The sequence below is a fragment of the Saccopteryx bilineata genome, chromosome 4 (genome assembly GCF_036850765.1).
Source record: "Saccopteryx bilineata isolate mSacBil1 chromosome 4, mSacBil1_pri_phased_curated, whole genome shotgun sequence".
Classification (NCBI taxonomy): Eukaryota; Metazoa; Chordata; class Mammalia; order Chiroptera; family Emballonuridae; genus Saccopteryx; species Saccopteryx bilineata.
In genome coordinates this window covers 288797959-288811820 of record NC_089493.1, presented here as the reverse complement: position 1 = coordinate 288811820, position 13862 = coordinate 288797959, and the positions used below count along the sequence as shown (strand labels likewise).

The following is a 13862-nucleotide window of genomic DNA, read 5'->3' as shown; positions in this document are numbered from 1 at the left end:
TCTCTAGAGTAACCCGGGAAAGTGACACCACAGACAAGTGGGCCCATTTCTTACTAAAATAAGAATATTTGTAATTGTGGGGGTCTGCTGTCTAGAGCAGGAGAAGGGTTAACCGAAGAAAGAGAATTTACTTAGCATACACATATAGTTGGGGATCGCCTGAACTGCTTTCTAATAAAAAATGTTCCGCTGGAAGGGACCTTAGACCCCTGGGAGGTTTTTTTTTTTTTTTTTTTTAATGTCAGAATCGACGCCCAAAAATGCCTGACCAGTACTGAGAGCACGCGCAGTACTCTGTAGAGAGAGGTGCCGACCACACCTGGGTTCCAGGGGCAAAGGCCAGGAGCAGCCCTGGGCGCGCCAGGAACAGGACTAGCGCGAGTCCCAGGGCTGTCCACACCCGGTGCCGCTTTCAGGATGTGGCTGGACCCCCTGAAGCCGCTGGACAAAAGTCGCTTCCTGGAGCCCCAGCCGAAGAAATACCTGAGTTGGATCCGCCCAGGTGGGAACACGGACTCTGGGGAGCTGGGCCCGACCCCAGGTTCGGAAGTGGTATTCTGCACGGCCAACTCTTTGTCGGCAGGTTCGGCCGTCCAGCCGCGCCGCAGAGAGACCAGTTCCCACGGGGGAGGGGCAAGGCGCACGTGACCCAGACGGCCAATCGTGGGAAAGGGCGTGTCCACCAGAACAAAGAGCAGTGGGAAAGGGAGGACCGCCGGACTCCAGGGCAGAGGGAACCCTCCCGGCCAAAGGGGGGGGGACTCTGCCTCACCAAGAAAGGGGTGTGGCAGCGGGCGCCTGGCAGCTGGGACGTGACAGCGGCAGCGAAGGCCACAGAAGGAGGGGTATGGTGGTTAAGAGGAAAAGGGGTAGTAACTGAAGTGGCGGGGTGATAGCAAAAGGCCACCCAAAGGTGACAGGGAGAATGTCCACGGAGGGGAGTGTGTGACAGCTGAGGAGACTGACCACCTGCCAATGAAAGGGGGTTAGAGCAGGGGAAGGGGTCACTGGGAAAGGGGTGCGAAAGGGTGACCAACTTGCCTGCCAAGGAAAAGGAATGACAGCAGGGTGTGCCCAGGGAGAGGGGGTGATGACAGTGGGGGAGGCTCTCCAGAGGTGACAGCGGGAGTGGGGGAGTGACATCAAGGAAGGGCACCACTGGGATGTGGGGTGATGGTGAGAGTGGAGAGGGTGTCTGTCCACCAAGGGAAAAGGGTGACAGTGGGGGTGTGACAGCAGGGGAGAGGCCACTAGAGGAGGGTGATGGCAGGTGTGTCAACCCTCCTGCTGTCCCCATCCCATCCTGCCCTATGGCTCAGCCCCATGGTGGCCCCAGCCAGTGCCAAGAACATGGATGCTTCTGTCACTTGACTGAAAGGTTGGCTGATGCGTCTTTGTTCCTTGATACAAATATATTCACGTTTTAAAATACTAGGTTGGTAATAAAAACACTCAAAATAGAAATTTCAAGAACCAATGAATAAAAGGAAGACCCTGTTCTTGCTCTGAAAGGTAGTATCTATTTACGGATTCCATGGCAACCCTTCATGGACCAGAATATCTAATTCAACAGGAGAGATTCCAAGGCATTCCATTTGTAGGTGATAGAAAAGTCCCTCTCCCGGGGAGTGAGCAATAATGACTAAGGAGAGATCCCCTGGGGAGATGCTTGGCTGTCAAACTCATCCTAAAGGGTTGAAGCAAGTCAACACATGTCCTCACTAGAAGTTACAAAATCTTTAGTAAGATACATGTGACTTTCTTACTGTGTACAGATAGATGTACACAGAATGCATCCAAAACAAAAAACGTCAGACAGGTATTTTGGTCCTACTTATATTTCTCAGTGAAAACCTGCATGACATTTAGATAACACTAATATTTTTATCTTAATAATAGTTAATATTTTATGATTAATTTATTTAATGATTGCATATTACTTGATTGCTATTTTAACCCAGCTTAAAACAACCAGCTTCAGGTAGGTGTTCACTACAGCACTCTGTATTCCATAAGAACTGGACTCCACACCCATACCCAGCAGTGAGCCCAATCAACACCAGGACATCCAGAATCTGGGACCCTAGATAGCTGTTCAAACATGCTTTCTTATCATGCATTAAAAGTATCACCAGTGAATACTGCCACTTAATCCTCCATATTGGACTCTGGGACAGGGTCAGACAGCACCAAGGTCAAGCAGCAGGGCGATTCAGGCCTGGGTAGGTAATTGACATAACTAAGGGAAATGGGGGACCTGATACCAGATCTCAGGTAGACAAAAATGTCTCTCTTCTGAAGACCCAGTTGCAGAAAACATAGGCTCAAGAAGCATTTTAAAAGGCACTTCAAACTTCACAGAAATATAACAATCTTAACCTTAGTGGAGATGGCTACATTACTTCAACAGACTTCAAACCCCTTAACAAAAACACTATGTAACTAGCTGGTCTTCAACAAAATACCTTTCAGTAAGTGTATAAAGTTTATAAAAAATCACCACAGAGTAAAAATTGACTCCCTGGCCTAAGAAGCATTTTGGAAAATGAAGGAAAACAGACACACCAGTCTTCATGTGTGTGTGTGTGGGGGGGGGGGTAAAGACCATCTTCAAAAGAGAGCACACCTGGAGAATCCTCTCCCTTCAGATCAGGGGTCGGGAACCTTTTTGGCTGAGAGAGCCATGAACGCCACATATTTTAAAATGTAATTCCGTGAGAGCAATACAACGACCCGTGTACGTTAGGCATTATCCAATAAAAATTTGGTGTTGTCCCAGAGGACAGCTGTGATTGGCTCCAGCACCCACAACCATGAACATGAACGGTAGGAAATGAATGGATTGTAATACATGAGAATGTTTTATATTTTTAATATTATTTTTTTATTAAAGATTTGTCTGCGAGCCAGATGTAGCCACCAAAAGAGCCACATCTGGCTCCTGAGCCTTAGGTTCCCGACCTCTGCTTCAGATGATCAGGAGATGGAGCCTGAAGACCTCCCCCAAATCAGTGCCCCTTCCAGACAGAAGCTGAACAAGCTGTTCTTTATATTTACAGAGTCCTAGGACACAGTGATGTCACTCTGCCTCTTGGCAGAAATGAACACCCCAACCCCATCAAAGAGCCCACAGGAGAAAAGCAAACCTGCCGCTAAATCTGTCTATGAATATACAAGCTGACTACCCTTCCTGTTTTCCCAGGCAACATACAGGGTGGGGTAGGAACAGGTTTACAGTTCTTTGTATAAAAAATAAATACAGTAAGTAATAATACAAGAATAAACTTTGTGTTCCCCATCCTCACAACTGTAAACCAATTTTGCTCCACCCTATATTTTAAAATAAAGACATCTGTTCACAACTCCATTAGGAAACTAGTTAAAATAAAAAAAAAGTCAACCTAAACAAAACCTTGATTTCCTAAACTTAAAAAGTTTAGACTATCATTTAACATAAATGATAGTCTGCAAATAAAACTGCTATTTAAAAAAATTAAAAGTGTAAGCAGCATAAAAAGGTAACATTCCAGATATATTTGCATAGTGTCCATACACATTCTAACAAGTTCTCTTGTTTCAAAAACAATGGACAGCTACAAAAAATGGCCCTAAACCGAACAGCTGTACCTCATTTGGGCTGGTTCTAATGCAAGAAATTGGAAAACTGAGTGGCAATCAAAAGTGGAAAGTGGAGCAAATTCGGTTTGAACCATGCAAGGTTTATTCCTGAGATACACAGAGCCCTTCCCCACTGGCCTAAAGATAGGGAAATGCGCCCCCCCACCCCAGTCCCAGTCCCAGGAAAACCTTCAGAGTAAAGATAGGATCCCCTCCCCCACCCCTTACAGGTATGACAGGTGCTGAAGAGAACCAGGGGTCTGCCCAGCACGACACGGCCAAGTCGAGTGGCAGAGCAGTAGAAGCTGTTCCCTGGAAGCCAGCACTCCCCGCACCCTCCTCCCCCAACACACACACACACACACACACATACACACACACACACTCACTCGTCGCCGTCGGGGCACACGCCACTGGCCTCGTCGTACTTAGAGCAGTATACGTCCGGGCTGTAGTTGAAGGTGCCGTCGCGCCTGCGGAGCGGTCTGCGCCGACGCTGATTTAGGAAATGCCAATGGAAACAGGTAAATGGCCTGTGCTGGGTGCACTTGTGCTGCACAAACAGGGAGCACTGCTCTGTCCTAAACTCCTTTAGATACCTAAAAAGACAAACAGCGTTGCGGGTCGCTTTCGCCGCCACCGCCGCCTGCGGGCAGCGGGGAAACTCGTGGGCGGGGTGGGGTGGGGTGGAGGGAAACCTGACCCCACAGGCCCAGAGCAACGCGACCCCAGGCGCAAACCCCAGTCCGAATCCGGATAGCTCCAGACTGCCGCCCCGCCCCGCCCCTTCCTGAGCCCGGGCGCGTTTCCCAGACTTCAAGCGCGACACCCTAGACCCCATGCACATCCCCCCATCCCGACCACAGACTCGACACGGCGACCCCAGCCGCACCCCGTCCTCCAAGCCCAGGTGCCATCTCCGATACCAGGCACAGCCCCCATCCCCGACCCCAAGAGCGACCCTGACCCCATACGCGACCCCTCACTCCAAGTCCCTATGGCCGCAAGACCCCGCCCCCAGCACAGGTGCGTTCCTCGGATCTCAGGCAGGGGTGACCCAACCCAGGCACTATCCGCAACCTCAGGCGCGACCCCCCAGAACCCAAACAAGGATCCCCAGGCGCAGCACTCCCATCCTTGACCCCAGGCGCGACTGCCACTCCGATTCTAGCTGACCCCAGACAGACGCCTCCCCGCTCCGAGCCCGGGAGCCTTTCCAGACCTCAGGAGCTATCCCCTAGAACCCATGCGTAACCCCCATCCCGCCCACAGACGCGACTCCCAACTTCAGGCGCGACACCGGGACCTCAGGCACGCCAACCCAAAGCCAAAGTGACATCTCAGACCGCAGGCGTAGGCAACCGTAGTCCAGATGGCCGCCCACCCTGGAGCCCAGGTGCGGCCCCCCACCCCGGATTCCAGGAACATTCTCGGCGCCTCCCCACGACCCCAGGCTCTGTCCCCGATCCCCAAACAGAGGCGCGTAGACCCCGGAGCCCCGGCGCGTTCCCCAGCTCCCAAGCCCAGGTGCCACCCCAGACCCTGGGCGCCGACTCCCGACCTCTGGCAGTGGCAGCCCGAGTCGGATGGTGGGCCACCAGCTCGGAGCCCAGGCGCCGCGCGGGCTGAGGCCGGGTGCCGCGGAGGCCCGGGATGGCGAGGGGGGCGGGGGGACGGGGGCGGCACGGGGCCCCAGGCCGCACCCGGCGGCGGCACCCAGGCCCAGAGGCGCGGGGGCGCGGGCCAGGGACGCACAGGGCCTCCCCCGCCCCGCTCCGGTCCCCACCGCGGCGGCAGGGACACTGACCTGTAGTGGGTCGGCTTCTCAGTCTGCGGGGGGGACCCGCTCAGCGCCGCCGCCGCGGCTTTCGAAACAGACGGCATTTTCAGTCAAAACAATACAGCGCGCATGCGCCGCTCGGGCCTGCCCCCGCCCCTCCGGATCTCCCCCCGCGCGGAGCCCACCTTCGCCCCCCAGCCGGCCGGCCACGCCCACCGGTCCGGGCGAGGCCGCGGCCCAAGCGAAAGCTTGGCGGGCAGGAGCAGCCCCGACAGCACCCAGCGAACAGCTAACATCTCGCAACGACCCTTATAGGACCCCGGGTCCGGCCCTAACAGGGACACACCCCGGGCGCGTGCCCGCTGCCATTCTCGCATCCTTCATGCATGGCGTCGCCCCCAACCCCGCGGGCGCCCGTCGTTCAGTGCACACCCACCCTGTACTCTCAAGTCCTCTTTCTGCCCACTGCTGCCGCGCGCACTCTGCTCGGCCTGTGTGACCCCGATCTGGGCTCCAGGAGGAGATGGAGCCAACAGGTCCCCGGTGTTTAGAGAGCCTGCATAGACTGCTCAGTCACATTTCACTCCTTCACCGACTCTGACTCCGTGCTGGGTGCTGAGGACGAAAAGAATGGGACCAATTGCTTAGAGCTGGATGTGGGAGAGATGGAGAGACATAGAACGTGACTGCTCGTGGGAACGGAGTTCCTTTTGGGAGTTTGAACATGTTCTAAAATTAGACCGTGGTGATGTATGATGCCCCCTGTGAATATGCTAAACATCTTTTGCTTGTATATTTTAAATGAGTGAATTGAATACTACGTGAACTATATACATCAATAAAGCTGATTTTCGAATAAGAATCCAAGAGGCTCACAATCGCCAACGGGGTGAGAATTCAAGGAAACAGGTAGCAGCTGGCCCTGGAGTGAGAACCAGGGTGTGCATTTCAGGACTGAACTCAGGTCCAGATTACACTATTCTGTAAATATGTGGCACAGAAGACATTTTAAAAAATATTCTACTTCGCCAGTAGTACAAAAAAAAATGCAAATGAAAACGCAGAGCCCTGGAATAGGCAGACTTTTTTTTATTCTGAACAGCAACCTACAATGTTGGTAGACTTGCAACAAGACAGGATGAGGCACAGCTGGGAGGTAAACAGGTGCTAACCTTCACAGAAAATAATGTTCCATTTCTAGAAACTCTGACCTAATAATAATCAGATTCAGACAAAGATTCATGTACAAAAATAACTATCAGTCATTTAGCAACAACTTGAGAACACCTAACAGCCCAGTAATTGTGAGATGTTTTTAAGTTCTGAGTGCTATGCCATGGTTTAATGACAATGCTACCTGAGAATTGTTAGTGGCATGAAAAATACTCCTAAATAGGTGAAAAACAAATCAAGATATAACAGTTCCATATATTTATTTGTTCCCAAGTATGTAAGTTGTGTTGTTTTTATTTTAAATACAAGCAACACAGGAAAATAAAAGCTATCATCTGCTGGTGGGTGAATGATTACCTTCTTTTTATGTTCATTTTCTAAATAAATTATTACCTCTACAAACATTACACTTAAATATGGAAAATGGCACCCAAAAAAAATCAACATATTTTCTAAGAAAATCAAGCAGGAGAATAAAGCCCTTACATTTGTTGGAGGATGAATGAACAAATCTTGAAGATTCAGAAAGTGAGGAATGAGAAGTCGAGGATAATTTTCAAGGCCCCTCGCTTGGAGGAATACATAACAACAAAAACTGCTTTGGGAAGAGATGAATTCCATTTTGGACCTAAGGTGTTTGAGGAACCTGTGATGTCCAGTACTGATGTATGGAAAGCCACTTCAAGCTCAAAAAAGAAAGTTGGGGCTCAAGACTTAAAAATCTGGAGATGATTGCTATAAAGTGGGAGTAAAGACACCCACTATTCCTCCTCGCCCATGAAGCATCTTCCTGGAAGAGATCAAACAAAACTGTGCTAGGCTGTAAAGATTCGTGTAATTTTTTTTGTGCGTTTGAAGACTGTTCTTAAAAGGCTGGGGTCGTACCTAGACATGTAAAATAACATCTCACTGTAAATTTAGAAGTGTTTGAGGCTGGGCTGGGAAAGGGGGAGGGATTGAAATGCCAGCACTGCTAGCACCTTTCCAAAGAGTCTCAGCTGCTTGGAAGCTGTAAAACCATTTAGTTAAGCTCCTCTTCTTGATTTTTTTTTTTTTTTTTTTTTAGGTAAGTGGAGGGGAGATAGTGAGATAGTGAGGCAAACGCCTCCCACATGTGCGGGATTAGGATCCACGCAGAAACCTGACTGGGGCCAATGCTCAATCTAGGTCCCAGTGCCTGAGGCTGATGCACTGGGACCAACTAGCACAGGCCACGCTCCAACCAGTCAAGCCACTGGCTGCAAAAGGAAAAGAGAGAAAGGGGAAGAGAAGAAGTAAGGAAGGGGGTGAGAAGCAGATGGTCGCTTCTCTTGTGTGTCCTGACCAAGGATCGAACCTGGGATGTCCATACTTTACACCAGGCCGACGCTCTATCCACTGAGACACCAACCAGGGCTGAATTTTCTTTAAAACAATTTTCTCCTGCTCTGCCCAACAATTTTTCATCTCATGAGCTAACTGCCACTATTTCTGTTCCAGCATACTTACAGCAGTCCTCTCCCTATCAGATCCTTGTTCAGTGCTTACCTGGGGAAGCAAAAGCGCCGAACACTCTCAGAAAAATAAAAGCTACAGCCCAGCTGGGAAAATATGAGCATACTGCAAAAATAGTTAAATAATAAAAGGATTTCCCTAATAGTTCACCTGTCTACCTACTCTGCTGCCACCCCGTTGCAAAGTCCAGGAATGGGGAGGGTCTGCCCACACTTGCTAGCAGGCCCTGCGTCCTCCCTTTGCTCAAGACAAAACCCAGAAAAAAGGCCCTGGCCGGTTGGCTAAGTGGTAGAGCGTCGGCCTGGCGTGCAGGAGTCCCGGGTTCGATTCCCGGCCAGGGCATACAGGAGAAGCGCCCATTGCTACTCCACTCCTCCCCCTCTCCTTCCTCTCTGTCTCTCTTCCCCTCCCGCAGCCAAGGCTCCATTGGAGCAAAAGTTTCCCCGGGCGCTGAGGATGGCTCTGTGGCCTCTGCCTCAGGCGCTAGAATGGCTCTGATTGTAGCAGAGCAACGCCCCAGAGGGGCAGAGCATCGCCCCCTGGTGGGCATGCCGGGTGGATCCCGGTCGGGCGCATGTGGGAGTCTGTCTGACTGCCTCCCCTTTAAGAACTTCAGAAAAATACCAAAAACAAAAACAAAACAAAACAAAACAAACCAGAAAAGCCTGACCTGTGGTGGCGCAGGGGATAGAGCATTAACCTGGAATGCTGAAGTCATCAGTTCAAAAGCCCGGGCTTGCCTGGTCAAGGCACATACAGAAAGCAAATACTGTAAGTTGATGCTTCCCACTCCCCCCATCCCCACCCCCTTACTCTCCTTTTTCTAAAATCAATAAACAACATCTAAAAAAAAAACAATCAAAAACGCAGAAAAGCCCTCATTAATAGCCACCCTGGGGGTACTCAGGATCTGTCCCATGGGTGTGATGAGTCTCTTCCTTTGCCTATTAATGTCTAACCCTTCCAGATCACATCGCTTTTCTCATGAGTTTTCTAAATTTATTTTATTGATTTTAGAGAAACAATGATTTGTTGTTCCACTTATGCATTCATTGGTTGATTTTTTAAATTGATTTGTGAGAGAGAAGGAGATGAGAAGCATCAACTCATAGCTGCTCCACTTTAGTTGTTCGTTGATTGCTTCTCATATGTGCCTTGAGCCAGGGGGAGGGAGTTCAATTCTAGCCTGCGACCCCATGATCAAGCCAGTAACCTTGGGCTCAAGCCAATGATCTCCTACTCAAGCTTTCAAGCCCCCACTCAAGTTGACAAGCCAGTGACCTTGGAGTTTCAAAACGGGGACCTCAGTGTTCTGGGTCAATCTACTGCACCACCACCAATCAGACTGTAGGTTAATTGTTATATGTGCCCTAGCTAGGGATCAAACCTGCCACCCTGGCATGTTGGGATGACTCTCTAACTAACTGAGCTACCAGGCCAAGGCCTCATATGAGTTACTTTTAATTAAAATTAAAATTCTTCTCATTAGTTCTGCCATTTTTTTTCCCCGCAGAAGCAACTGAGAGTAAAGTAAGGGTTTGAGTTTGCCTGTTACTCAGAGTTCACACCCACACCAGACCAAAGGAAGGCCATCTTAACTTCTTTGTTCCCACTGGGACTGACGAGATAACTTTAGCTATGATTAGGTCAATCTTTCCAAACCCTGCACTCTTCATCTTTAAAAAAATGCACAGACTTGTATCAGTGGCAATTTCCTGACCAGCATAATTTACCAAGACGTGCCAGAAACTTAGAGCACTTCAGCAGAGGCCTGGTGAAAAGCCAGTATACTGTCACACAGCCAGCGGTCTTTAAACTCCTGAGTGAGAGAAACCTCCAATTAACTTCAGCACTGTGCACGCACCAATATAAAACCTGGAAGCCTACAAAGTCTTCCTTTTATGCATCTGGTATTTCAGAATTATGCAGGACTCCTAAGTAGTACTTGAAAAACATATTCAGAAACCCAAAATATTGACTGTAATCTGTCAAAAAGAAAAATCTTTCAGTTTTATTCTATTCAGAAAGTTGTTGCCTTCCTAAAAATAAAAATTTGCAGAGCTGAGAAAGTTCCTTTATTTCAGTGTTGTTTGATGTTTTCCACAATTTACATTTAGACTTTTTTTTGTGTGTGAGAGAGACAGAAAGGGAGAGAGATGAGAGGCATCACATCGCAATTGTGGCACTTTAGTTGTTCAGATTGCTTCTCATATGTGCCTTGACCAGGCAGCTCCAGCTGAGCTAGTGACCCCTTTCTCAAGCCAGCAACCTTCGGGTTCAAGCCAGTGACCATAGGTTCATGTCAATAATCCCACACTCAAGCCTGCAACCCCACACTCAATCTGGTGAACCTATGGGGTTTTGAACCTGGGACCTCAGCACCCCAGGTCAATGCTGTATCTATTGTACTATCACTGGTCAGGCAACATTTAGATTTTTTTTTTTTTTTTGAGAGGAAGGGAGATAGTGAGACAGACTCCTACATGCACCCCAACCAGGATCCATCCGGCAACTGCCGCCTAGAGCTGAAACTGAGCTATCCTCAGCACTGGGACTGATGTTAGAACCAATCAAGACACAGGCTTGGCCCTGGCCGGTTTGCTCAGTGGTAGAGCGTCGGCCTGGCGTGCAGAGGTCCGGGGTTCGATTCCCGGCCAGGGCACACAGGAGAAGCGCCCATCTGCTTCTCCACCCCTCCCCCTCTCCTTCCTCTCTGTCTCTCTCTTCCCCTCCCGCAGCCGAGGCTCCATTGGAGCAAAGATGGCCCGGCCGCTGGGGATGGCTCCTTGGCCTCTGCCCCAGGCACTAAAGTGGCTCTGGTCACAACAGAGCAACGCCCCGGAGGGGCAGAGCATCGCCCCCTGGTGGGCAGAGCGTCGCCCCCTGGTGGGCGTGCTGGGTGGATCCCGGTCGGGCGCATGCGGGAGTCTGTCTGACTGTCTCTCCCCGTTTCCAGCTTCAGAAAAAAAAAATACAAAAAAAAAAAAAGACACAGGCTGTGGGAAGAGAAGAGTGTGAGAAGAGGGAGAGGGAGGGGAGAAAGCCCTGACCGGGAACTGAACCCTGAAAGCCCATACACTGGGCTAATGTTTTATCCACTGAGAAAACCAGCCAGAATCTACACTTAGGTTTCTTTCTTCAGTTCCTATCCTAGGGAAAAAAAGAAAAACAAAGGAACTTAAAAAGGACTAAAAGGCTCACTTTTTATAATGAGATGCAAAAAGGAAAAAAAAGATTAGCTTAATTCTACATTAGCAAATTAAAATTTATTGTTAGTTTGGGCCCTGGCCAGTTGGCTCAGTGGTCGAGGATCGGTCCCGCATGTAAATGTTCCAGGTTTGATTCTGAGTCAGTGAAACACAAGAGATGCAACTATCTGCTTCTCCACCCCTCCCGTCCCCTCTCTCTCCCTCTCTGGAGCCCTGGAGTCTCGCCTAAGGTGCTAAAATAGCTTGGTTGCTGGGGCAATGGCCTCAAAGGGACAGAGCATCGACCCAGAGGAGGCCTCCTGGGTAGGTCTTGGTGAGGGCACATGCAGGAGTTTGTCTCTGTCTTCCCTCCTCTCAAAAAAAAATTTGTTTGTAAAACTAACATCAATTTATACACACCATAATACATTATACAATAAGAAGTTTAACTCTCCTGCCAGTTAATCTGTCTTAGAAAGCAAATGACCTATACATTGGATTACAGTGCATTACAAATGTCACCATAATTGCTTTGGACACATGATCATATTGAACAAAATCACAAATCCAAAACCCCTATGGATCTAAGAAATCTTTTGGACATGTTCGTTGGGCATCAAGTGTCAGGCAAGGAACCGGTTCCAATCTGCTCATATTCTGCTCTTTCCCACATGTCACCGTGGCCAGGTGCGCCATCCAAATCCTTCAGTCTAAACCACGCGCCACAACCAGGATCCACCCGGCAATCGCCGTCTGGGGCTGAAACCGAGCACTGGGACAAAACCATGACAGAAACGCTTAAGCACGACGTCAAGGCCTAGGGTGGCTGCCTGGTCCCTCGCTGCCTGCCCCACGGGCGCCCCTTTAAGTTCTCGCTCCGTGGGCAGCCGGAGTTCCAGGATCATCCTCTGAATGATCCCTGGGCTCTGACACTTCTTCTTCCAATACCTGTCTCAACCAGTGGTCCGAGCTGGTCTCCGGCCGAAAGAAGCACCAAATGACCAGAACCATGAGGGACAGGCTTAAAGGCAGCACCTTCCACAAGGGCCGCTGCACCTTCTTTCCCAGGGAATGCTCTACCGTCCAACGGGATGGATTGGCTTTGCTGGAGGAAAACAGAATGGGGCGGTTAGGGTCGTCCTCTTCCTCGACCTCGGCCGCTGGCTGGGCCCTAACTTCGCCACCGGGCGGCGGATGCAAGCTTCGGGAAGCCCAGTGCACGAACCTCAGCGTCCGGAGAGCCCTGGAAGAAAGAGAGCAGTGAGCGCACCGCACGCAGAGTTCGCCCTTGCCCCTCTAACACTGCGAGAAACTCACCCGGCCGCTGGCGTACAGAGGACAATGCTCATCACGACCCCGGCTCTGGACTCCGCTTTGCGGCGCGCGGCGCTTTCGTCACTTCCGTCGCGCGAAACCGGAAACCAAAAGCTGTTCCAGGTCTCAGCTCACGACTAGAGAACGTGGGACCACTTGTGAAACGGAACTGACGCATATTTTCTTGGTGGCCTTTTCCGTCGCAGACCCGGCCTTGGACACCAGCGAGGACATGCTGGGAAATGTAGTTCTTCACCGGCTTAAGGAGGTCCTGGCTTGCGAGTTCCTAGGCTGGGGCGCCGGGTTTGACGCCGCGGGTGGAGCAGGGTGCGGCGTCGTTTTCCGACGATCTGGCCTCAGAGGGGCTCCCTAGCGGGCCGGGCTCACCGGAGATCGGCGCCCTGAGTCTGCACTCCTCGCTCCGTGTTGACGCAGTCCCCTGGACGCCTCTTTCCCGCAGCTTTGCGAGGCCCCAGTTTGCTCTCCTCATGGGACTTTCAGTAACGGAAGTCATATTGTTTCTTTGATTAGTGTACCACCCTAGGACTGAGTTCCATGTGCACAAAGCCTGCCCGCCACTTCTTCCTGGCATGGAGCACCCCTGTGACCCCGGGACCCGTCGCAGGCCCACGCCCACAGCCTGGCGCTTGGCATTGCTCTGCGCTGCCTGGACACCCAGAGCTGGCCAAACCGCTCTGAAACGGGCATGGCCCGGCAATGCTCGCCCCGCTGCAAGGCCGTGATTCCTCACCCTACGCATCAAAGCACACCTGGAGTTCTCAGGGGAAATCGTCTTGCACTTGGACACATCTGCCTGTCCTGCCCAGCGAACCTCTTGTGCATGGCCTAGTACTCATCCTCTTTGTGGACTGAGGCTACAGTATGCTCCCGTCCACCTTCAGGAGTCCGGTGGGAGGTGTCCTGCTGGCTGTCATTAGGCTTCCTGCTCTACTCGATTTCCAGTTGGCTTCATAGGAAAAGTGCTGGAAACTGCTTCTGTCAAAGTGGACTGGCCTGGCTCTGCTGAGCCATCTTGTCTGAAAACCACATAGGGATGTCCAAGCATCATCACAGATTGAGTGTGTGTGTGTGGTGGGGACGGGGCGGGAGAGTGATTTGGTGACAAAATCAGATCAGAAGCCTGGTGAACTGGAATGTGCTGCCTCGCAAGCTCAGCCTCTTTGGCTCTGGAATGTCCGTCTCTTGCACCTTTTTCCTCACAGGAGAAGCACCAGATTTGAGACTAGTTTTGCACCCCCAAGAAATCTCCAGACATTAGAGCAAAGGGGGCAGGT

At 50.8% G+C, this 13862-nt stretch overlaps 2 protein-coding genes and 1 long non-coding RNA gene across 6 annotated transcripts in view; 1 reads left to right on the top strand and 2 right to left on the bottom strand.

Annotated features, from left to right (window-relative positions):
* UNKL (unk like zinc finger) overlaps positions 1-5567 on the bottom strand; it is a 47544-nt gene extending 41977 nt beyond the window's left edge. The window contains exons 1-2 of one of the 4 annotated variants that reach the window (XM_066275364.1): positions 5426-5567; positions 4008-4217 (exon numbers count right to left, since the gene is read on the bottom strand). In XM_066275364.1, the coding sequence (XP_066131461.1) occupies positions 4008-4217; positions 5426-5502 (287 nt within the window). In that variant the 5' untranslated portion in view covers positions 5503-5567. The remainder of the gene's footprint in view (positions 1-4007; positions 4218-5425) is intronic. The other 3 variants (XM_066275363.1, XM_066275361.1, XM_066275362.1) reach the window with 3 other exon arrangements.
* Positions 5568-6478: 911 nt separating this feature from the next.
* LOC136334740 (uncharacterized) lies at positions 6479-11620 on the top strand. The gene is made up of 2 exons (XR_010731209.1): positions 6479-10646; positions 11061-11620. It is a non-coding gene; the product is annotated as an uncharacterized lncRNA (long non-coding RNA).
* On the bottom strand, positions 10930-12646 carry UQCC4 (ubiquinol-cytochrome c reductase complex assembly factor 4). Its single transcript, XM_066275359.1, has 2 exons — positions 12571-12646; positions 10930-12496 (listed from the first exon to the last, which is right to left on the bottom strand). The coding sequence occupies exons 1-2, from the start codon at positions 12600-12602 to the stop codon at positions 12118-12120; spliced, it is 411 nt and encodes a 136-aa protein (XP_066131456.1). The 5' UTR covers positions 12603-12646; the 3' UTR covers positions 10930-12117.
* Positions 12647-13862: the final 1216 nt, after the last annotated feature.